This window comes from Vidua chalybeata, chromosome 10 (assembly GCF_026979565.1).
Source record: "Vidua chalybeata isolate OUT-0048 chromosome 10, bVidCha1 merged haplotype, whole genome shotgun sequence".
Lineage (NCBI taxonomy): Eukaryota > Metazoa > Chordata > Aves > Passeriformes > Viduidae > Vidua > Vidua chalybeata.
This window is the reverse complement of record NC_071539.1, coordinates 20,359,109-20,384,057: the sequence shown is the minus strand read 5'-3', so window position 1 is coordinate 20,384,057 and position 24,949 is coordinate 20,359,109. Positions and strand designations below refer to the sequence as shown.

The window sequence follows — 24,949 nt, the reverse complement described above, 5'->3', positions numbered from 1 at the left end:
ATCTCAAGCCACCCCGCCAAGCCAGGGCAGGTCCCAGGGCCAAAGGCCATGCCTAGGGCTCAGGGATGTGAGGAGGGACAGCACACACAGAGGGATTGCTCCCTGGGAAAGCTCCATAAAATAACCACAAAAAAAGCCAAGGGATAAGGAAAACCACAGACAGGCACAGGAATTTTCTGGGGGCAGGACTGCACTGTGAATCGTTCAGCACAATCATTTTCCATAGCCTTTCCGAGGGCGCGTCAGCCGCTCTTGAAGGATGAATGGCAAAAAATTTGATTTGAATAACTACAAATGGAGAAATTAACTGCTAGGTTGTTTTTCCTGCCTTTTCCCCAGAGCAAAAAGCCTGCTGTGGGAGGCAGAGTGATGCAATCGCAGGCACAGCATCACTTCCCAGCTGCTGGGGAGATCTATTATGGCCTAAATTAAATAAAAACACAGATGAGATAATCTCTTTTTATCTCTGAAGGTGGGGAAAAGACTAATTCATGCCTCATCTCAGCAGCTACTGCTGGGGTCTTTGAAGGAAAAATAAAAGCCGGGTGTCTGCTCAAAGGCTGCTGCCTGCAGGAAGGGTCTGGGCAGGGAGCGGGGCAGGTCTGGGGGGAACAGGAACATCCCATTGAGCAGGGGAGGGACAGTGAGGGGCTGAAACTGAGCCAAAACATTGAGTCAGCCTTAAAGGCATGTCCCTGGCTTTCCCATTTTGGCAGCTGGAGCCAGCCCTGGCACTTGGGCACAGCTCAGCAGCCCAAAGAACTGCTTTGGCAGGAGCTGGTGCAGCCTCGTGCCGGCACCCACCGCACACTCTTCTATTAATCCATTCGATGAGCGAGCTGCTCATCACTTTCCCCTCTGATCACCCTTAACACCTCTCAGGGGCTCACAAGTGGGACAATGGCCATGGTGGGGAGCTGGGGGTTCCCTGGGGTAGCCAGGAGCAGGGGGAGAAGAGAGCTGCCATTACCTACAAATGAGTTAATTAAAGAGGAGAAGGGTGGCTGGGGAATGGCAGAGCTCCCGTTAGGCTTGTCTCTTTAATTTATGCTCGGAACAAGTTTCCAGCAGGAAAAAGCAGAGCAGACCTGGAGCACTGGGGGAAGGGGAGTTAAAACTCCCCTGGGGGAGGGAGCACCATTGCTATGCTGCCAGGAGTTGCTGTGATCTCCCTGCCTCCCCTTCCTGTCTCTCCAGAGACTCCTCTGTGCACCTTTCCTCCACAGAGGAGAGGGAAGAGGCTTATCTGGAAAATGCAGAAGGCAAAACGGTGCTTAGGGAGGAGGGAGGTGGAAAACTTCTAAAAAGGAGGAAGAGAAAGGAGGGAAAAGAGGATAATTTGTGGAAACTACAGCCAGGACCTCTGGACCATGAGCCTATGTGGTGGAACCCCCACGAGATACTCCCACCCATGGCAGACTGTACATCCAGCACCCTTCTCCCAGGTTCAGCAGGTACAGGGCACAGGGAATGCTGGGCAGGAGAACATCCTGCAGGAGGTACCTACCAAGGAGCTGGTGTAGGTGGGGTCAGACGTGTCGTCCTGCAGGTAGCGCGAGAGGCCGAAGTCAGACACTTTGCACACCAGGTTGCTGTTGACCAGGATGTTCCTGGCAGCCAGATCTCGATGCACATAATTCATCTCTGCCAGGTACTTCATGCCAGCAGCAATCCCTCTGAGCATTCCCACCAGCTGGATCACTGTGAACTGCCCATCGTTTTGCTGCGAGCAGAAAGAGCAGGCACTGGGGTGAGCATGCAGACCCCACAGTGGGACCAGGGCCACTCCCCCTGACCTCAGGAGGATGCTGCACCTCCCCAGAGGACTCCAGCTGCCCAGCCTGATTACAGAAGAGGTAAGCACCCCAAAAGACACATTTTGGAGATGTATGGCACACTCCAGCCAGCTCCCAAACGAAGCAAACAGGCTGGGATTTACAAACAGGACACCAACATCTCATTCCCTAATCCCACAGCCCACGTGGCCCCGCCTCATGGGGCGTCACGGCATCACTTCCCAGCTGCTGGGAGATCTATTACGGCCTAAATTACCCGCAGGAACGAGTCCAAGGCCCCGTTCTCCATGAACTCTGTGATGATCATGACCGGCCGGCTCTTGGTGACCACCCCTTCCAGGCGAATGATGTTGGGGTGGTCGAACTGGCCCATGATGCTGGCCTCGCTCAGGAAATCGCGGCGCTGCTTCTCCGAGTACCCGGCCTTGAGCGTCTTGATAGCCACGTAGATCTCCCGCTTGCCTGGCAACTTCAGGCGCCCTTTATACACCTCTCCAAACTCCCCTGCGAGCGCAAGATGGAAGCATTTAGGTTGGAAAAGACCTCCAACATCACTGAGTCCAACCTTTGATCAATCAACACCAGAGCTACCTCCTCCTCCTCCTCCACACTAACCATTGCAAAATGCAAGGAGTCTTTGCCCAGCTGAGAAATGGCAGCCAATTTACACTTCAACAATGCTCTCCTCTACAAATCTGCCCACCTGTCCTCTTTAAAAGGGCCAGTGTCTGCTACTGGGGACATGTTTAGGTTTGCAACCTTCTCCAAGGTGACTGAGCCCAACATTGACACAGGCAGATGCTGCAGCCGCCTGTGCAAACCCCCACAAGGAGGATTTGCAGGGAAAGTGCATCCACATTTAAGGACTACCTCAAATATCAGGTGTCTGTATTGTTAATCTCGGCTGCCTTTCTGCACATCACTTACCTTGGGGTGGGAAATAATTGGGCTGTTTACATTGCTGCTCTCTGATTTAAAATAGAGGGAACACAGGAGAGCTTTCATTTCACCAAAGTAAAATTTGCCTGTGGAGGAATTATATTTAAGCCATGTTTGCAGCCACTTTGCCTTGATGAGCGGCAAAGGCCAGGTGATACATTGCTGAACTTGATCCCAAACAAATTGACTCATGGCTTCCTCAAAGCTTCCCCTCCCCGGTTTCTCACTTTCTCCTCTGAGAGTATGGCAGAGTTATTTAAAAATGGCAATAAAACAGCACAGATCACACACACGCATGTGTGTGTATATACATATGTAGGGGAGCATGGCACAGACTACAGTGAAGTCAAGCTTTTCTTGTTATCTCATGGAAAATCCCAAGAGGCCCCATGGTCAGCCAGTGAATACATTCCTGGAGCCTTTCCCACTTCAGAGGAACTCTGAAAGCATGAAACAACCTCATGTCCACCCTAACCCACCACAAACCCAGGAAAGCCTGATGTATTAAGGCTTCCTTGAGGCCTTCCAAGTGAAGGACCATGTGTGCTCCCCCACAAAGTTGCTCCAGGTGGGTGCACAGCCACACAGGAGCAGCAGGGAGGGGGCAAGGAAGGATGGGGAGCAGGACACAGAGAGACCCACCTGCCCCAATGACTTCTTCAATCTTCACAAAGGACACATCGATCTCCTTGGCGAACTCTCGGACGGCTTCATTGGGATCCTCGTAGGTGAAGGGGTCGATGTAGATCTTCATCCCTGGAGACCCTTGTTACAGGGAAAGACAGGAAAAACAGCAAAAGGGAGAGAATTACAGAAACAGAGTTAATAGAATTGTCTGGGTTGGAAGGAGCACTAAGTTTACTCCATACCATCCCTCATGAGCAGGGACACCTTCCACTAAACCACTTTGCTCCAACCCAGCCTTGAACAATGCCAGGTACAGTGGTCTCTGGGCAGCCTGGAAAACCAAGAGCAGTTGTACCATGGCCAAGAGCTGGAGACCCTTCTGTCCTCACACTCTCCACTAAGTGGCTGCTATCACTGTACTCACCCACACCACTCCCACAGAGCCTTATCATTCCCTTTGGGCCACCAATTCACCCAACTCTCCCCTGCACCTCCTCCTCTCCCTCTCTGCCCTCCACTCTAACATTATCCTTCCTCTTTCTCCTCCATGGCAATGGGAGCATTTACAGACCTGAACTACAGTGTGGTGGCTTTACAGTGAAGGCTTTACGAGGCTCCACGCATTAGTGAAGAAATATTTATTTACCCAAAAAGGCCTCTGATGGTTTTGTGGCAGCTACTAAATTGACAGAGTGCAGCAATTATAACCAACAACCGGTATGGATCTGTGAAATACGGCTTGGCCGGACGCCGGGACACGCGTGCGGTCCCTCACCCGGGGCAATGTGTGGTCACAGGATCTGGCCACGCTGCAGGGACGTGCAGAAAGTGAGCTCTAGCCCTTTCCCAAGGGGGAAAAACCAAAAACAGGTCCCCAGATTTCCCAAAGGGGTTTGCAGATGTCACGTTTGGATGGCAGGGGCTTACAGAGCTGGCAAGGGCACGGTGGTGAGGCACCGTGAAGACAAAGGGCTCAGCTGGACACCAGTGTTGTAGTGCCACCCAAAAGGGACCTACAACAGGCTGTGGTGTCCCCCGGGGCAGATGGGGGGCAGTCAGCTTCCTGTGCCATTTCTCACCCAAAAAGGGGACTGTGGACGGCATAGCAACCCCTCAAGGTCATCTCTGCAGGAGACCAGGAGGGACATCACTGCCTGGTCCCCTCCCCAAGGTACTTCACCCTTATAGGGATTGAAATCCCTCAGTTACACTGTTCAGGACCTTCCCTAGGCCATGATCCCATCACACCAGTGCTTCCCAGTGTCCCTCCTGAGCTGGCATACAGATGGATGCATGGACCACAGCATCACCTCAGCACTAGGAATCTAAATCAGCTCCCAGCTGTGAAATAATTCAGGGGGACGCATGAAAGCCTCACAGTGGGCACTGCTGGTGCCAAAAAGCCACCAGGAGAGAGCTATGGGGCACCAAGGACTCAGGAAGGACCAGGGAGGAGCATCTTCACCCCCAAAAGGGGCCTTTGGGGCACAAGTTCTGCACCTCGGAGGCAGAGGAGGCTGCAATGAAGCCATCTGTGCATCTCCCAGTTCATAAATCCCTTTACGGCTCTGTCTCATACACTTTAACTGCCCCATAAATTCTTTTACAAGAGCAGCTGATGCTCCAGCCAGGATTACAAAGGGATTTACAGGATCGTAACGGAGACTAGCTCACGGATCAAAACATTGAAAGAATAGAGGAGAAAACAATGCCCAAGTTTCCTGTTCCCTGTCAACACAGGCTGGTTTTCAAACACCCTCTGATGTGTCCATAGGCTCAGTAATCACCAGGATGAGCTCCCCCCTCATCCTCATCCTATCCAAATGAGGAATTGGGCACCTAAACCCCCTCCTCATCTCTGCCAACATCAGCCCCTGGCTCATCATTCCCACACCAGCAAAAGCTGGGTGAAATTCCAGGTACTGGAGCACACCACCAAATGCACCCATGGTGAGCCCATCTGCAAAGAGCTTTGTGCTCTTAAAATCAGCCCAAGAATCCTGAAAACTGGATTAGGCCATTTTTCACTACTGCAGACAAGGGCAAATCTTTTATCACTCTTCAAAAGTTGAAGCACTCTGCACCACGACCCTGACTCCAGCGGCCAATTCCTTCTGGCATCACGTTTCCTTGGCAATAAATATCATGCGGACAGAGAAGAACACTTCCTGCTGAATTGCTGGTGCTTCAAAAGGGCACTTTTCCTATTTCCCCAATCTCAAAGCTCCCAGTAAAGCCATGGAAGGGATAAAACACAAAAAATTACACTCCAAGAGACCCCATCACACCCCAAAATCCACTTGGAACACTCTGCCAGCAGCCGGTGATCCCAGGGGGCTGCTGGAGGGATGGCAGAGCTGTGCTGGGAGGCTGTAATTGCTGTGCCACTGAACACATGGTGATTTGTTCCAGAGGATGCTCTCATTTCTCCATTAGTTGCTCACCACAAATTTCCCACCTGTTTTGCTCCAGCCTCTGCATTGACAGAGTGCCCAGAGGCTCACTAACCTTGACAGGGTATTGCTGGCACCCTGGATTTCTGACGTCAGTCATCACAGCCCCCAGGTTTAGAAACACAGGACAGGCACATGCTTCAATTGCTTCCCTACCTAGGTTGAACATCCTGGATTTTGGGCTGCCTGGGGCCAGCTAGGGATGCATGTGTAGTAGGGAATGCTTCAAAAGGGGGAAAATGTGAAAAATCAGTCTGACTGCAGCCTGATTTGAGTTTATCCATCAGGCATCAAATTAACCTTGCCCTGCCCCCCCACAGTGCAGCAACATGGAGAAAAGAGGGAGGAAAAGCACAGGTCTGCCATCACCTAGTGATGTTTGGAAAACAGTTTATTGTTTGCCAGGAGGTTCAGGGCCCCCCCAAAGTACTGCCACGTTGGGAGGGTTCAGTATGATGCCAAGAGGGTCTAAAGAGATCCAGTGTGCTTTGCTCTCTTGGCTGGGCTCTCCTGCTTATCTCCACTCCCTCTTCAGCTCTCTCCAGCCCTCCTGTTCTTCTCAGTCAGGCTGATTGCTCCATCCCCATTCCTCCCCTCTGCTCACCCATACTGCTCCCTGCCTTCCCCACCCATCCTTCCTCCATCCCTGCACCCCACACCTCTTTCCCCCAAGGAGGCACCCAGGACCAAGATGGTTCTTCCCACAAATAAATTGCATCAGGGAAGCAACTCTAGGAGAGCGTAAATGGGGTTTTCATCCCACAGGGATGGAGCATGGGACCAGTGGACACGAGGAAAATCCTGGCCCCCAAAGCTGCTGCTTTGCTGCTTTATTTTCATTTGCAGTGCTGGCTGCTGGAGGGGCACCAGAGCAGACATTACACACAAATACACCAGGAATTAGTTCTGGTGCACAGCTCCACCAGCCACAGAGGTCTCCTAGGAAAAGCTCAGGCTCTCCTAATTGTTTGCCAAGGGGATCAGCAGCCCAAAGCCAGTTAAACATTCCCAGTCACTGGCTACACATCCTTCCCAGAGCAAGGTACAGAGAAAGCATCAGCCACACAGCCAGGACAGCAGTAATGGCAGCAACCCCAGCCATACTCCCAAAATCCAGAATCCTATAACAGCTCAGCATCAACCCAGATCCAGGCAGAGCCTGTGGCAGGAGATCGGGGGCTCACCTTCCAAACACCACCTTTCTCCTTTCTTTCCTCCTTTGGGAGTCTTCACAGCATCCTTTCCCCATCCCTTGTCCCCTACATCCCCCCTGCCCCTGACATACCCCCAAATCCATCATCATTCCCCAGATCCCTCCTGGTACTCTTCTTTTCCACCCACAGTGCTGCACCACTGCAGCCCACCTTCCCCCACACCCAGACAGACACATGTGGACATCTCCACAGTGGTCCTGTTCATGTGCCACGGGGGGCTCCCACCACCCCGCAGTCCCCCTCGGAAGGGGAGGAGTGGGGCAATGGCGGGTGCAGGTTTGGGAGCGTCTCCCGTCTGCTTTTCCCACTTTCCCTGCTCACCTCTGCCGGTGCTGTAGTGCTGGAGTTTGTCGCTGTACACCGCCTCCTTGCTGTAGGCGCGCTTCCTGGGAGAACAGGGCAGAGAACAGCCACGCCTCAGGCATCAGCAGCTGCTGGTGGCCCCAAGCTGCTCCTCTGCCACCAACACTCCATGAGCAGTGGCATCATGCTGCTCCCTCTGGCCACATGGGCCCCCCATCCCACCCCTAATCTGCACCTTACCAGCTCCACCTTCCAGGGACACTGATCCCGCGGGGACCCACCTGCTGCAGACGATGGAAATGGCCACCAGGGAGACGATGAAGACCACCCCGGCCGCTGCGGACCCCGCGATCAGAGGCAGCTGCTCTCTCAGCTCTGACTTGTAATCGTCTGCGAGAGAAGAGGGACGGGGTCAATCCTCCCTGGCACGCTCATGGAGTGAGAGCAGCCTTTGGGAAGGGATCGCCTCTGATTCCAAGGGTGCAGCTCCCAAGGCAGTGGGACAAGGGGGATCCAGGCAGGGGGATCAGCTGAGGCAGGGGATGAGCCAGTGCCACGTTGCACTGGGTAGGACTGTCAGGCTTGGCTCACACACCTTTGGCTTAAAGACAGGGGAGAGAAGATTCTGGAAATAACGTCAGACCAGTGTGCATGGGCCCAGTTTCCCTAAGAGATGAGGTTCACAAGGTGGCCTTTGTCCATGGCTTTGGCATTTCCCTTTCCTCAATAAATTCATTTCTTGAGCAACCTGATCTACCAGAAAGTGTCTCTGCACATGGCAGGGGGTTGGAACAAGATGAGCTTTAGGGTCCCTTCCAACCCAAACCTTTTTGAGACTCTATGATTTAAATCTGTTGGCCGATTTGAGCAATTTTAACATGGGGTCTCACAGACACAAAATTCCTACAAGTTGTAGGAAAGGAGGAGAACACCATTAACAACCAAGCCAGCAAGAGAATGCTGTGCCAAGACTTCACCCAGATCAGACATCAGAGAGTTCACACAAATGATATCAAAGTTCATACAATGGTGAACTTTGGGAGTGAAATTTATTTATAACAGTGAGGCTCAGGAGAACCTGGGAACCCTCACCGCAGGTCCGCTTAATATCTCAACATTTGCAGAGCCATGGCACCCACAAGCATCCCTTCCCCACCAAGCATCCCTTGGAACCTCCTTTGTCTGCTCAGCCACTCCCTGCATCCTTCAGCAGCAGGCTGGGGTGAAAGCCAAGGAGGCACCAGGAGGACTGGATATGCCTGGGGGAACCCCCAAAAAGCTACTGGCACCCTCCATGTGTCTCCCCCATCAGTGGTGTGGGTACTCTCAACAGGCAGCATCCAGCAGATCCCACATTCCTGGGGCTTCTGTAGCATTCCAGAAATATCCTCTCTCCAATTGCCCCATCAAGGTCTGCCCGGCTGTGCCAGCAGCCACATGCAAGGGTTAAAATAAAACTTATCCAAAAGAAAGCATTTAGCACTCTTTTATCTGTATTTCCTATTCTGCAGTTAATTACTGGCACCTAGATTTATCTCTTGCATGCTGCTTAAATCCTGAGAAATTCTCATCTAACAATCAATTATTATTTAATAAGCTACACAATCCATTCTTATTAAATTTCAATTAATTGCTTATTTGAGGCAGGATTTTTCTTCTCGCTTCTCTAATCCTGAATATTTGAGGCATTGGAGGGGGGTTTATTACCATTTCCTTCCCTTTGGTCACCCAGCATGGTTTTCCTCTTCCCACCCCAGCTGGCACTCAACATGAATGCATGCTTGGGGTGACGGTGACCCGTTTTAGGAAAGAAGAAAAGCTTTAGGAAAGAAGAAAAGCTTTAGGAAAGACAGGCAGTGAGGCTGGGAGCCATGGATGTCACCTAAGCAGAGAAGGAACCACGCCAGCAGCAACAGGGAACGGGCTCTCAGCTGCCCTAGGGGTAGGAGGATGTAGTGGTTTTGGTTCGCCAATTTAAGATTTCCCCAATTTTAAAATTTCTCTAAATTCACTAATTTCACTCCCCTAAATTTCCTCCCATTCCAAACCATGACAGAGGACCTGCTTCACTCACCAACTTTTGGATAACTCCTGAAGCTGGGATTAATGGAAAACATTCCCATGAGTTAGTAGCTTCTAAAGGAAGCCAGTGTTTGTGGGTGCAGGGAAGGCTGGGGCCAGAAGAAGCCATGAATGTCATGAGCTGACCCAACACCCCACTTTGGCATGGGAGATCAGCTTTCAATGGGTCTGACCATCCCAGCTTTGTCCTGATGGCTCAGATGGACTCCAAGTATCCCAGAGTCCTTCCTCCAAGGGTCTACAACCCTCCTCCCACCCCATCACACCATGCCCGACTCACAGCTGGTGCCAGGGGCTTCTGTCCCCACAGCTCAAGGCAGCAGAGACAGAAACAAATAGCGGGGGAAACCTGGAGCCAGGAGACTGAGGGCGGATCACTCCTCCCGCCGGCGGTTAATGAGACACCGCCGTAAATCAGCCGGCTCCCGCCACGCTGCCTGCTGGGACAGAGGTGTGTGCAGACAAGCTCCTTTAATCCCATTAGAGCAGGAGGCTGGAGGCGCCGGCACGCCGCTGGCCGGCCGCACTCACCGTCCGTGAGGGTCTGGAAGCACATCTTGCCGCTGTACTTGCCGTAGCCGGCCACGGTGCGGGCGCGCACCTGCACCACGTAGACCATGCCGGGCCGCAGCCCCTCCAGCCGCGCCGTGTTCGTCTGGCTGCGCGCCATGGACGAGTTGTACTCGTTGTGGTCCTGCGGGCACCCCAGAGAGCCAGCGTCAGTGGGACAGGGGACAGCGGGAGGACAGCGGGAATGCAGCCCAGCTGTCCCCGTTGAGGGCAGGATGGGGTTCGGCTGCAGGGGGATAAGGGAGAGGCTCTGTTTCTGCTTCAGAAGCGTCCCTGACCCAGAGCATCCCACAGGGAAAGGCTGGAAGAATGGGGCTTGTTCAGCCTGGAGAAGGCTTTGGGGTGACCTAATTGTGGCCTTCCCGTGCCTGAAGGGAGCTACAAGAATGATAGGGATGGACTATTTATAAGGACCTGGAGTGACAGGACAAAGGGGAATGGCTTCCCACTGACAGAGAGTACATTTAGGTTGGATATTCAGAAGAGATTCTCCTTGTGAGGGTGGTGAGGCCCTGGCACAGGTTTCCCAGAGAAGCTGTGGCTGCCCCATCCCCGGAAGTGTCTAAAGCCAGGTTGGATGGGGCTTAGAGCAATCTGGTCTAGTGGAAGGTATCCCTGCCCTTGGCAGGGGGTGGAACAAGATGAGCTTCAAGGTCCCTTCAACCCAGGACATTCCATTCTATGATTTTATGAAACAGGACCCCACAAGGAACTGGGGAGGCCCCTGCAGCATGTGCCCCCCAGGCAGCCCCCTGGTCTCACCAGAGCAGGGAGCATGGAGTAGCAGAGGGAAACAATAAGATCGTCCAGAGCAAAAAGAATTAATGAACAACAGATTCCGCCTCTTCAAATGATTGACATCCCTGTGCATTTCAGAAACATCCCACAGTTATGAAAACCTGGTGTCCCTGCCCACACCACAGGGGTTGGAACTGAATGATCTTAAAGATCTCTTTCAACTCAAACCGTTCTGGGATTCCACTAAACACTATAATGTGCCCTATGAGACCCTGCCCAAGCAGGTTCAAGGGCAGCTCTCTGCTGAGATCCCCAGCCCCTGCAGTCCTGCTCTGCTGCCACAGGTCCTTGGCCTATACCTTGCTGGAAAACTCATGCATCTCCACTGTCATTTTTTACCACGTTCCCCAGAGCCTTGCTGGTAAGAGGCCGCTGGTGAGATCATCTAATTATTCATACTTAGAGGAATTCATTAGAGCTGGTGAGACACAGGAGAGATGGAACAGCTTGGGCCGGGCACGGTTCATTGCAGGGGCTGGAAGCGTGTCCCCTGCAGGACAGGACAGCTGCCAGGGACAGGACCAGTGGTAGGCAGTGACTCAGGGCAGGGACAACCTCCATAACTTTCCCTGGTCCTCTCCAACCCCCTGCTGATGCTATCCCCATGATCCAGGTCCCTGCTCATCCTACCAAATACCAGAGCCAAGGCAGCCACGGCCACTGATGTGCTGGATGAATGCTGCCACGGGGAAGGAATGGCTCAGGTCGGACAGGGCTCTGAGCAACCCGATCTGGTGAGAGGTGTCCTATGGCAGGGGGTTGGAACTAGACGAGCTTTAAGGTCCTTTCCAACTCAAGCTGTTCTGTGATTCTGATTCAGTGATTTAGCATCTGCAGTCACAACTCACTCCCACCTTCTGGATGCAGCTCAGGCGACCTGGTGCCCATCCCACCTGACCATTCCCAGCAGAGCCTGTCTCAGAGCCCAGTGATGTTGCCCTTGCCCCCATGCCCCCAGCCCAGCCCCCACGGCAGGGCTCCCCCTGGGCTCACCGGGGCCGGCCTGGAGCCCACGGTGCTGCCGACGTCGGGCGTGCAGATGCGGCTCAGCTTCTCGTAGTAGCGGATCTCGTAGTCCAGGATGATGCCATTGGGCTGCTCAGGCTGGGGCCAGGACAGCGTGATGCTCCTCATGGTGGCACTCACCTGGTGCATGATGGGCACGGTGGAAGGGGCTGCCAGGGAAGCAGGGAGCGAGGGAAAATTAATAGAGAGGGCTAGGAAAAATGGCCTTGAGAGGGGGGAAAATCCCCACAGCATCCCAAATCTCCCATGCCTGTGGTTGGCTTCCCCATGGGACCAGCTCACTCATTAGCAGTGGGAAGACCGGCATCTCAGCAGCTTTACATGGAAGCAGAACAGCAAGTCACCGAGGGAATTCTGCTATTTAAACCAACTACTCCTTTTAATTAGGGGCTTGGAAATACTTGGTGTTCCTTCTCCCTGGGACTGCTTGCTCCAAGGATGTCTCCCATGGTGAGAGAAACACAGCACAGCTCTCCCCAGCAGGGCAAACGAAGGTTTGGTGACAGGGTCCAGCTCTGTGTGACATCTTTTGCTGTAACAGCCTCTCTGGGGAGCCAGCACTCAGCACCCAGGGAGCTGTGCCACAACTGCCACCCCACATGCTCTCAGAAATGGGATGTGGGAGCAAAAATCTTCCCACCCAGAGGACAGTGACATGGAACCAGGGCAGGGACACCCCAGCCCAGCTTTGGCTCCAGAAAAGCTGCTGGGGCTGCTCTTAGGGGCTCTCAGGGGATGCTCATCCTCAGCACCCAAGTGTGCTTCTCCCAGGAAAACAGCAACACTGTCCTTCCACCATGGGCCACTAAATCAGTCAGGAGACCCTTTTCCAAATGCTTTGTGCCCTCCAAGCTATACTTATAAGGGGCAGAGCCAGCCAATACAGCCCTAATCCTGCACTTAATCCTATCAAAAGAAAGACATCCAAGTCTGTCCACACCCAAAGGGGCACTGGCATGTCCTGTCCACAGACGCAGCTCCCAGTCCAGCCATCTCTGCCCTCCTCCTCCTCATCACCATGCCTACAGTACAGGCAGTGCTGGCAAGGGAAAATGCCTCCCCTGTGTGAATCCAGGGAACAGCTGAACCCAGCACAACCAGCCTGGGGCACGGGATCATGCCATGGAGGGAATCTGGGGGTGGCAGGAGCCCTGTTTCTCATGGTTCCAATGGAAGATGTGGATAGTTCAGCACTGCCTTTGTTTACCCAGAATACTTAATCCTATATATATATATATATATATTTTTAATCTCTCCACATCTGCTCCAGGAAGATGCTCATGGGCTGAAATTAAACACTCAGATTGGCTGCAGTTTTATTAACTCCCATTAGTTTGGATGGAGCCGGGAAAATGGTTGGAAAAACCCGCTGCAAAGCCAAAGAGATTTTAGAGGGAGAGCACCAGTGCCCTGGACATCCCTGGTAAATTTCCATCAGGTGACCCCACAGCCCAGCATTTTCATGTTTGTAATCAGCCTTTGCATGACAAACACGGACCACTGGGGTACAGACAGACAGATGAGGGTCACCTGGCTGTTCCCAGCTCCCCATGGTGGGAGAAGAGCTAAGAAACACCCCAAAAATCCCCCCCAGGAAAAAAAAAGGCCTGGAAACAAGAGGCAGGTTTGGCTGCACGTGGTTCAGCAGACAGCAATGCCAGCCAGGCACAAGTGTAGATTTGTATTCCCTGGAGCCAGGAGACTGAAATATTTACACTGGTTTACACTGAAATATTTACACTGAAATATTTACACCAGGTTTCTCCATTGTGCTATCCAGAGGGAGCAGGATGGCGAAGGCTGCCTGCCCTGGCACAAAGCAGGAATTCCCATTCCCTTTTTAAACCCAGAGCATGTGAGTTCCCACCCCCTCTGATCCTCAGTGCAGCCCAGGACCAGTTGCCCCCTTGCCATCTGCACACCCACTCCCCCAGCATCCCTGTTTGACCCAGAGCTGCTCATTTAGCTCCTGATGCCTGACTGGGGACAGGAAAGGGAGCAGAGGAGCCTGGAAAAGGAGACAAGAGGAAAATGATGGGAGAGGGATGTGCCAGAGGAGACAGAGCCTGGACTCAGCCCCAGGATGCTGCTCCCTGTGCGCTGTAACACAGTCAGACTGTGTTTCAAGGCTGGATTCACCCAATCTCCCTTCTCCCAACTAGGAAAATGGTGATGCCATTTCATCCCCAAGCAATCTAGAGGGGGATAAAAGCAGGTATCAGATAACCCTCCCACAAGCCAACTCTCACCCTGCCCAGGGCACAGACAACCATTCCCTATCCCCGTTCCTCTTCCCCCTCTTCTCCTGGCCTTTCTCCCCCCGCAGGGCTGGGGGCACCACAGCCATCACACACCCTCCCACGCCGGGAGCTTTTCCTTTAGGACACGGAGCCTGCAGCCGGCAGCGGGGCAGCCAAACCCGCCGGCGTCACCCGGCACTCACCGGCCTGGTTGGTGGTGATGTTGACGGAGACGTGCTGCTGCGGGAAGGGGCTCTTGTTGGACACGCCGTTGACCGCCTGGATCTCGAAGGTGTAGGGGGTGTGAGCCCACAGGTTGCTGATGAAGACGCGGGTGTCGGTGAGCCCCAGCTGGCGCGGCACGAAGTCCACGTTGTCGTCGCAGCGGGAGCAGGCGCGCCGGTCCGAGCGGCACTTCTTGCACACGATGTTGTAGGTGACGTCGTCCCGGCCACCCGTCTCCCGCGGCGGGTGCCACTCCAGGATGATGGACGTCTCGTTGACGATGGAGATGACGTTGCGGGGGCCGGACGGGACACCTGTGGGAAAGGAGAGGCGCTGAGACAGGTCCTTGCCCTCCCCTGGAGGCTCCAGCACAGAGGAGGACACCCCAGGGCGCTGCACTATTCATCACCTCCTCCCTGAGGAGGGGTTTGGTGTCCACAGCTTTGCTTAGCTCAGGGTCAGACTTCCCACACTGGCAACACCAACCACCCGCACTGCAAACAAGTCTCCCAGATGGAGATGACAACTCCCGTGCCACAAACCCACTTAAGCCTCCAAAAAAATTCCATGTGGAATGCACACAGATCCATCCATGATGTTGGACCCATTTTAATCCCACCAGGAGATGCTGAGATAACTGCACTGCTCACATGGAGAAGCAGATTATCCCAGAAAGAGAAAAAGCACTTAGCCAGCACCATGGAGAAGCAGAGAAGCAGCAGGAGAAGAGAGAGTCAGAAATGGAAAGTGGTTATTCAGGGTTCAATATCTCAAGTTGGAAACCCGGGAATTTCCCAGCATGGAGGAAAGCCAGCACCACTCCATGGTTTGCAAGCAGCTCCCATGTTGGACAAGAGATGAAAATTGCATTGATCAAAGCTGCCAGGAGCCATTGCAAATACTTCAGAGGATGGGAATTGAACACAAATCCAATTGCAAGTGCTGCCGGATCGGGGCTGCAGTCCGTTCAGGAGGAACCCAGGAGAGCAGCACTGAGGTACAAACGCACGACTGCACAGACCCAGGGAAGGATTTGGGGTCAGCCAGGACGGCTCCACAGCCAAAACCACAAAATTCAGCTGCTTGGTTCTATTAAATAAGGGAAGCAAGGAATTCCTGATGCTGGCTGGGCTGGGGGTTGCACTTCCAAGAAAGAAAAAGGACTTTGCCATGATGCAGGGAGCAATAAAAATGATGGAGGACTTGACCTGCAAGGAAAGGTTAAGAGAGAGAAGCACACTCTGTCTTGGGGAAACACATCCCACAGGAGCCCTCTTCATGTGTGTTCCAGGGAACATCGTTAGGGCTGTGGATAAATCAGCCCTGTTAAGTGGCCAGGGACGGGCTGGACAGGGACAGATTCATCAGCACCATGGTGACATGGCTGGTGGGATGGAGAGGTCATTCTGCATGGAGACATTCTGGGAGCCTCTCTAAGCTGCTGCTGTGGATAATGCGGATGAAAGATTTTGTTCAAATGCCCAGAGAAATAACCGCCTTAAAAAAAAAAAATAAGCTAACAGAGTTCCATTCCCTTTAACCTTTTTCCTCTTTACAAGTAAAAGTGTCTGTCGTGGAGCAGCCACCACCAGTGCAGCATCCTTGCTGGAAAGGGCTTTCCTGTACCTGAGGCACCACAGCACTGCCAGGCTGCCCCATGGTGAAGATGCCAGAGAGTTACAGGAGGGTTGTAGGGGCCACAGCAGGGGCAGGAGCAGATTCCCCAGGGGAACAAGACTGCAGGACTCACAAAGGCTCAACAGAATCAACATAAGTATTACCCCCAAAAATCTGCAACCTGTCTCACAAGCCTTTATCCAAATCCTCCCTCCATACCTTAAGCAGTTAATACCTTTTCAAGAAAAAGGAAAAATACCCACATTTCTTCCCTTTCCCAGTAGCAAACTGCTGCCTCCCCAGATTCCTCTCACTTTAATTGCAGCCCCTTCCCTCCTCTGCAGGGGCCCAGGAACTGCAGGGATCACCCTTGGAAGGGTTCCAGTCCAGGGCACTGCCAGCAGCTGCACAATGTTATGTACTCCTCTGACACAGAGAAACTTTGTGGGTGAACAGATGGCACCTCAGATTGGAGCACTACAAAATCAAGCACTGACGAGAAGAAATAAAAATCAGCAGAGACGTTTTTCCTGTATTCTTATAGCACAGCACTGTTATAAATCAGTTATGCAACGAGGCATAATAAAGATGTGTAGATTATCTGTAGTTGTGCAACCTGCTGAATACCTGTATGAGAGCTCAGGTGATCCAGCAAAACACACAAATCCTCTCCTTGTTTCCTTGATGTGTGCTTTGGGCACTTCCCAGCATAGAGGGTCTGGAGCATCCGTGTGCTAAAGCTCCATGATAGGCTGGTTCAAGGGCCTGGAGTGTATCTGGTGAAGAGTTGAGGCCGAGTTTCCAGCAGGCTGAAGAGCACAGCAGCTCTTTCCTCTCTCCTGGGCTCTTTTCCCACCAAAAGATGGGCTTGAGGACACTGCTGCCATGCCAGGCAGCTTGGGCAGGCAGCCGAGCAGCGACGCATCGCTGAATACCAATGCTTAATGCAGCCTTCCCCCTATTAAAAAATACTCCATCTGCAAGACTATGAACAAGACAGCCAGAGCAGATAACTTTAAATCCTAATTTATCCTGGGGACTATCTCCCTGCCATCACCGCCGCTGCCCGGGTGATGTATAAATTCCAGAGGCTGCCAGTAAGGTGGGATGTGGGGCCATCCCATCCCTCCGCCTTGCCCACCCAGCTGCGCTCTTGCTCCCATCCACAGTGGGAGAGGGGGAGAAAACAAAGCAAACTCTGCATGGATTGAGACTGCTGCTGGCCCAGGAGGGAGGGGAGACCCTGCAGCCCCCAGGCCCAGCCCCGTACTCACTGGTGCAGGCAGCGGCCGGCGGGTCGAAGTCTGCCCGGTAGTAGCCGTTGCGGCAGGCGCAGACCGGCGAGGCCTCGGCGGTGGAGCGGCTGTTCGGGGGGCACGGCACGCACAGCCCCGCGCCCTGGCTGGCCTTGAACGTCCCTGCAGGGCAGGCTGCAAGAGAGAGCAGAGCAGTTGGGTCCTGAGCTGCTCCAGGACACAGGGGAAAGCAGGTCCTGTCCTTGGAATGGGGTGGAAAGGAAGGAGGGGAGACACAGAAAAGCTTCAGATTTGTAAATGGGGTAGCACCTTCCCATGAATCTAGGATGGCCAGAATTTTCCATGTTGGCTATGGATTATTCCTGAAGCCACTAGACAAACACATGGCAACAATCTTTAGCCAGGCAGAGCAAGGGGTTACAGTAGCTGCTTTGCTCCCTACTGCTGGTACCCAGTCAGGGGGATGGCAGGGGCTGTGGGACCCCCGCCCCCAGCAGCACCCATGGGGAGATGGACAAGCAGGGGCAGGGCAGCGCTCCTCTTCTCCTGATCAGTCCCTCTCCACCACCCCCAACAGCCCAGCTCAGGTCCCACAGCTCTTTTTTCATGCAAAATTTAAATATTTAATGAAAAAGTCGGTGTGACGCCCATGACAGTGCGTTATGGGTCCATCCTGTTCATCCCCCGCAGCCTGGGGCTGGAGCTTCCCAGCCTCTGAGTTCATTCAAGCAGGAAATGGCATCTAATTCATAACGGAGAAGATGTTCCAGTTACAGTGAGGGTTTAATCAGCCACAGGGGAGGTTTCATTAATCAACCATCTCGCTGCTCTGTGGAGAGAGGGCGAGGATGGAGTGACAGGGATGGGGTCCCTCATCTCCGCCCCACCCCACCCATCTTCAGCAACGGGCACTGATGAATGGATGCTCATCCATCCCTGACATCCAACAAAATCTGACGGAACCAAAGGCTGCAGAAGGGAATATCTGTAGTTTGGCATGTGCACCCAAAGGATCAGACTTCCATCCAGCCCAGGAGAGACTGTTCCTGGCCTCACGCCAGGGTGGTCCCAGCCCTGTCTGGCTCCCAACCCTGCCCCTGTGGTGCCATCCCCCCCAAGGCACAGCTCTGCAGAGAAACACCCGACGTGTCTCATAAACACGGCGATGATTGAGATAATGGAAAGTGCCTCTTAGCCCCTGTCTGCTGCATCAGGATATGAGGCATCTCCTAGCAGCCATGAAGAGGAAATTAATAGGAGCAAGCAGGAGTAACCACTTTGATGCAATTTCCTTGGGAGATAGTGGACCATCTAATCTTTATTGGAGCCCTTTAACCTGTCATTCAAAACTCATGAAGGCCTCCTGCTCACACAGCCTTCCCAGATATTAACAGATGATAGAAAAGAATAAATCAAAACAATATTTTACAATTTTATTATTCAGAAGATTTCCAACCCCCCCCACCCAGCCTGAGGCATACAACTGGCTGCAATGAACTGTCTCTTTCCAGTGGCCCTGACAGCTGGGTGGGGATGTGACATTCCAAAGGAACCAGCCACCATCTCCTGCTGCCCTTCCTTTTCCCCATCAAAGGAGTCCTCCACATCCCACCACAGCCATCCCATGCATGTGCCATGTTAAGGAAGACTCGGGGCCATAATCCAGCACCTCATGTGGTGGGCAGTGAGACACACGGGGTCACCATGCAGTCCAGAGGGTTTGAGGAGACCTCCAGGATGCTCCACAGCAGAAGGCAGAGGGATGCAGACCCTTCCCCAATACACACAAAGCCCTACTCCCATAACAGCACAAGGAGGCACAGAGTTACACAGACACACAGGGCAGGAGACAAAACCACAAATGGACACCAAGGCTTTGAGTGTATCCCCAGCTCCTCACCTCTCCCTTCCCACCACTGTCTCCCCACCGTGTCCAAGCAGCCTTGTGCTCCCACAGGAAGGGGGAGCATCCATGAGACATGCAAAGGGGGACCAGTGGGCTCTGGAGCTGAAGGATGTGTCAGAACACACCTGAAACATGCCAGATTCTTTAGAGGAGCAGGAAGGGGAGGGCAGTGGAACCAGGGAACAGCCACCTGGATTTTGATGGAAGAGGATGGAGGAGGGAAGGAGGATGATGAGAGGATTGCAGTGCTATGAGCAAGCCTCAGTTTTAAGCTTGAGGGCATGTTGGTGGGTTGGTTGAAGAGGTTTGTTAATGTTTAATTACAATTAATCCGAGTGATGCTTTGTCAAAACACCTGAACATGGCACCCTGCACCCCAGTGTCCACCGGTTTCCGTTATCACTTTGCTTATCCACAAATTCCTGTAATCTGCAGGCACGTGGCTCTTAATTGCTATTATTACCAATTAGCTTTTCTCTCCTGTAATTACACTGTGCTTGCCTAAAGCCTCACACAGTTTCGGGGAGGTGGATGCCTTCTCCTCCCTCCCAAATATGCCATGGGTGCAGCACTCCCCTCTGGCTGCTGCCTGTGTGTCCCCTCTTTCTGGGGGAGCTGAGCCATGAACCTCATACCAAAACCACAGCACAAACCCCCAGGGCCCTACAATGCCATGGTGGGATCCATAATCCTTCACGTGGCAAACCTACAGTCCAAGAGCAAGGCTCAGATGGAAGACTTGAGCCCAGGAGGGAGCAATAAATCACCCCCCTAATGGCCAGTGCAACATTTGCCCTAATTTAAGGGCTGCTCCAAGAGCTCCTCAGAGCTGGCAAGGCCTGCACCCATGATAGTGTGTCAGACAAGTGCAGGATGAGGCTCTGCCTCAGCTTTCCCTGTGGGAAGGGACTCCTTCTGCCAGTGCCCAGGCTATGGCACAACCCGCATCTCTTCAGCCTGGAGGAGAATTAATTGATTGTTGATTATGGGGGCTGGATAAGATTAATGATGTGCTTAACTATCCATTTCATCACATTTAGGCACCAGGGGTGTGTTGGTAAATGCTGAGGCACAGAACTCCTCCGTGCTGCTCAGCAGGGAGGATGCTCAGCACTTAACCCCCCCCACAATCCAAAGCTGCCCACGGATCCATCATCCTGCCTGCACACTAGGAATGCTGCACATCCCAGTGTCAGTTTGCCAGCAGGACTCCTTTGCCAGGGCTGACATGTCTGGGGGTGGGAAAGAACATCATTGAGGGGCTGGTGAAACTCAGGCTTCTTGCAGCGAGATGTCATCAGTGGAAGTTTGGGGGAAAATAGCTGCAAGTTACCGTCATGTCCAAGGGGTGATTGTAAGGACATGGCCACAGGGCTGGATACAACTGGGACTCCCAGCCACAGCTGAACCTCTCCTATCCCCCCTCAAAGGCTCAGAGGAGGGATGTGTTACACCTCTCACACAAGGCAAACACTCAGTCATGGCACCACAAAGCTCTGTCCCCGCTGCCACCTCCATCTGCAGCTCCCAGAATCACAGAATCTGGGAATCACAGAACCTCAGAATCTGAAAATAACAGAATCATGGAACCACAGAAACTGAGAATAACAGAATTGCAGAATGACAGAATCTGAAAATAATGGACTCACAGAACCTCAGAATCTGAAAATAACAGAATCACAGAACCAACAGAATCTGAGAATGCCAAAACCAGGAATCACAGAACTACAAAATATGCTGAGCTGGAAGGGACCCACAGGGATCATCAATCCAGTTCCTGGCCCTGCACAGACACCAGAACAATCCCACCCTCTGCATCCCTGACAGCATTGTCCAAACTCTCCTGGAGCTCTGGCAGCCTCGGGGCTGTGCCCATTCCCTGGGGAGCCTGGGCAGTGCCCAGCAGCAGGATGGATTATGGAAGCACTCGTGGCACACAGCAGCACTCTGAGGGCTTTTTACTGCTTAACGCTCCCCTGTATCCTGCATCACAGTATTCCAGGGGCCAGGAGTCCTAGAAAGAGCCAGGGATAAGCAGGATCTCTCGGCTCATCCATCCCTGCTCCTGCCCGAGGCAAGCCACCATCACAGCCTCTGTGGAAATGGTGCAAGTGTGGGGATATTCAAGCATGGGGGTATCCAAGCGTTTCACTTTCAAAGTAAATCCTCTCAGCACCTGGAACTTGCACTTTTTAATTACTCTCTCAGGGAAGCTTAAGTCAAAAAAAAAAAAAAAAAAAAAAAAAAAAAAAAAAAAAAAGAAGAAAGGAAGAAAGAAAGGAGACATTGCCTCTACATTAACTTGCTCTAAAACTCTCTGGGGATGCAGAGTGGCATTTTTCCTTCCTGGATTTTAAAATAGGAGCTTCTTCAAGGAATTACAGATTCAGCAGCGATTCAGAGAGCCCTGACCTGCCCCAACCCTCACCAGCACCCAGCAAACCAAGTCAGCAGTGCCTCATCCATCCCATGCCCCTCTGTCCCTGCTGTGGCAGCGCTAACCCCATTTTCCAGGTATCCCTAAATTCACGCTTGGGTGGGGTTCCCTTTTGGGTCCAGCACTTTTCCAGGGCAATCCCAGTGTCTTTAAGCACACCTGTGGCGCTCTGGCACAGCAGGTGATGAAAAGCTGCCTTAGAAGCAGCAGTGCTGCACGAGATGATGCCCTTAAGCAAGCTGAAGGTGTGGAGAGCACTGTCAGGTGCAAAGGCACTAAAGAGCCTGGATGATCCAGCCTTGCTCCAAAAAGAGATGTGGAAGCACCAGCAGCACCCCTGGGAGATGGGCAGTAGGGATTGAGGACAGCACAGGTCAGGAAAAAAGGAGAAACTGTGGCTCATTGCATTTGCAGCCTGCCAGAAAGAGATTCAAGGCCCCACTTTCTGCAAACAATAATTTATCTTAAGAAAAAATACTGTTGCCTCAGCCCAACACCTTGTGCACAAGGCTCATAACTTTTTTATGAGCCCCCTCCCCCAAAAAAGGGAGATGTTTACTAGAAACCCCTTGTGCATTTTGTAGACACCACCAACACAGAATCTATCTTTAATTACATTTAAAAAATAAAATAAGAAAGAAAATCAGTTTTTCAGCCTTCAAACTGGTTAGCCCCAGAGATGGGTGTTTTAAAATGCTCTCCTTGCCATCCTGCTGTCACCCTGAGTGGCCGAGATGCTGGCTAGGACACCCTCCCAGACACTGTCAGCTGAGAGACACCATCCAGGCAAATAAACACCCACACGAAATCGTGTGCTACAGCAAAGTGTCATCGAGAGGATGCTGTGACTACAGGGGCAGCCACTTGGCACAGCTTCCCAGGGCTCCTGCTTGCCCCCCGGGGCAGTGCAGGGGCACTGCTGACACCGTGCTCCCTGGGGACACACGCAGACCCCGGGCTGCCACCCAGTCCATGCATTTGGGCTTCAATGCTTTGATATGATGATGACACAGGCAGCACGTTGGGGGGAAAAACAACAGAATTGGGCAGGTTGTCACCCACAGGCAGGGGCTGTCACCTCCCACCTTCAAAGCGTGGCAGGGGCGCTGCTCTCCCACCCTGCTTTCATCTCTCTCATTATCCTCCCTGCACACATCCAAGCAGGGAGCAGGCACGTGGTGCCAGAGGTTTAATTGCACCCCTACATGGTGCTCTCCTGCCATCCCTTCCCTCCTGCCTCTCTGCTGGGGAGGGGGCTGGCAGGTTGTTCTGTGAAGATTTTGCCCCCATACCTACTTTATAATGATCTGATTGCCTTTCATATTAAGCCAAGTGCTTCTCCAGGAACATCTCAGCCTGGCACAGCCACGGGGAGCCCAGCAGGCAGCCAGCAGTGCCAGGGGGGATGCTCTGCCATGCCACCCTCCGCCAGGCATCCACAAATTAATCCTGAGAGCTTGCCACACTGGGAGCAATGCTGAGCCAGGAGAGCTGGGAGGGTACCTGCATCCCACCTTCCCAACCATGCCAAGAAAGGAGACTCAGCACTTAAACACCCCATCAGGCACCAAATCCCAGCATCCAGGCCTCAGCACAGGGAGCAGAGCGCGACCTGGGTGGAGGAACAGGGAAGTTCAAGCATTCCAGCCCTGAAGTATCCTCCTGCTCCCAAGGAGGGAGCTCAGCACAGGACCCCATGCCAGAAACCACTGCACATGGGGACAGGACAGCCCAGCGGAGCCTTGTCCCCAGATCCTCATCCCAAAACCTCATTTTGGTACAAACTTCACCATTTTGTAGCCGAACACACAAATTTTGGCTCACCCGGAGATGCTCCTGCCCCGGGGCCATCTGAATTACAAACAGCACCCGCCTCATTGTGTTCCCTTCTTTCAGCACCGTACAGGCAGAAACTCATGAGATAAACTCATGAGATAAACATGAGCTCCCCAGCATCGGGCTGGCATCCTGCAGGCACGGGCTCTGTCTTCTCCCTGCTCCGCATGACGCAGCCGCTTAATTAAACCAGCCCTGCACCTCGGGAGGAACAGCTTAGATCTGCCTTGGGACACATGTAAATTAAAGTCAGAGCCGGCCTGCCATGGTTTATTCATGGAGGGAAGTAAAATTCAATGTGGTTTTACCTGTCTCGGGGGTTTTTTTCTGCTTTTCTTCTCGTGGATGAGAAATGAATTGGAGCAGGGCAGGATTTCAAAGGTGCTTGCGGGGTAGGGAGCTGCACAAGGCATATCAGAGGCAAGAGGACTGGATGCATCCCTGTTCACCTCTCCCAGAAACCCACCCCGGGCCCGGAGGAGCAAATACCTGGTTGATGGAGCGAGGTGCTCACAGACTGAAATGCTCACCAGAGTAAGCCCCACGTGCTTCACTGGAAGCAAAATTCAGTCCATGCTCACCCAGAAACAATTTTCCTCCAGAAAGGCTTACTTGGAAAAATTAAGGATCTCTGGATGCAAAGGAGCTTCAACACCAGCTGTTTAGGTGACATCATGGCCCTAAACAAGGAGTTTAAGCCTCAAGCAGGGCATGGAAGCAGCTGGTTCAGGCTCCCACAGGCCTGGCTGCTCACTGCCTGCAGCTTCCCAACAGGTCCATGCTCACCCATTTAATCACCACTCTGGGCTTCACTCTCTCTGTTTTTCACGGTTCAGAGGATTTTGAAGGTCTGAAGAGAAAATCTGTCCCAGATGGATGGGAAGAGAAGAGCAGGCACGCCCTGGGCAGACGGTGCCACTGGGCCGCCAGCTTGCCACGGAGCAGGGAACCCACTTTGCTCTCCAGAACAGCCAGAGGGGGGAAAAAACCCAGCAGTTGTCATGGTCACTTTCCCAAATCACTGTTCCCCACTCAGGTTTTGTTCTGTTTTAGTTTCCACTTGGCTCCAGGCTCACTGCCCAGTCCCATAGCACAGCTCCCTGACCACAGCTCCACTTCCTTGCCATAAACCAGCCACTTTGAGTGATCAAACTGAATAAATTAATCAAACTCCAGACAAGTCACACACATACACAGGAAGGTTCACAGCACAGCGAGCAGCAGACACATGGCCATGGCAGTACCAGGCACAGGCAGCCCCTCACCATCCTCACTGCCCCAGCTCATTATTCTGAGTTAACAAATGAAAGGGGGATGAAGTTGTCATCAAGGATTTGATGCTATTTAACCTCCTCATATTCTTCTTTAAAAACAGATTTAGCAGCTGCAGCCTGACACAGGCTCTTCCCTCTGCCATACCTGCAAGCAGGAGCTTCCAGTGCCTAAAGGGGCTCCACAGGCCTGGAGTGACAGGACAAAGGAGAACAGCTTTACATGGACAGAGGGCAAGGTTAGATTGGATATTGGAAAGAAATTCTTGGGTGGTGAGGCCCTGGCACAGGTTGCCCAGAGAAGCTGTGGCTGCCTCATCCCTGGAAACATCCAAGGCCAGTGCCTCACCACC

At 52.8% G+C, this 24,949-nt stretch overlaps 1 protein-coding gene across 2 annotated transcripts in view; it reads right to left on the bottom strand.

Moving 5' to 3' along the window:
* EPHB1 (EPH receptor B1) overlaps nt 1-24,949 on the bottom strand; it is a 77,316-nt gene that overhangs the window by 12,450 nt on the left and 39,917 nt on the right. For both annotated transcript variants that reach the window (XR_008432537.1, XM_053951415.1), the window contains exons 4-12: nt 17,165-17,320; nt 14,252-14,587; nt 11,776-11,957; nt 9,946-10,108; nt 7,614-7,722; nt 7,351-7,415; nt 3,378-3,500; nt 2,053-2,300; nt 1,508-1,723 (exon numbers count right to left, since the gene is read on the bottom strand). Coding sequence is in view for 1 of the 2 variants with exons in the window: in XM_053951415.1 (XP_053807390.1) it covers nt 1,508-1,723; nt 2,053-2,300; nt 3,378-3,500; nt 7,351-7,415; nt 7,614-7,722; nt 9,946-10,108; nt 11,776-11,957; nt 14,252-14,587; nt 17,165-17,320 (1,598 nt within the window). In the remaining variant the exon portion in view is untranslated. The remainder of the gene's footprint in view (nt 1-1,507; nt 1,724-2,052; nt 2,301-3,377; nt 3,501-7,350; nt 7,416-7,613; nt 7,723-9,945; nt 10,109-11,775; nt 11,958-14,251; nt 14,588-17,164; nt 17,321-24,949) is intronic.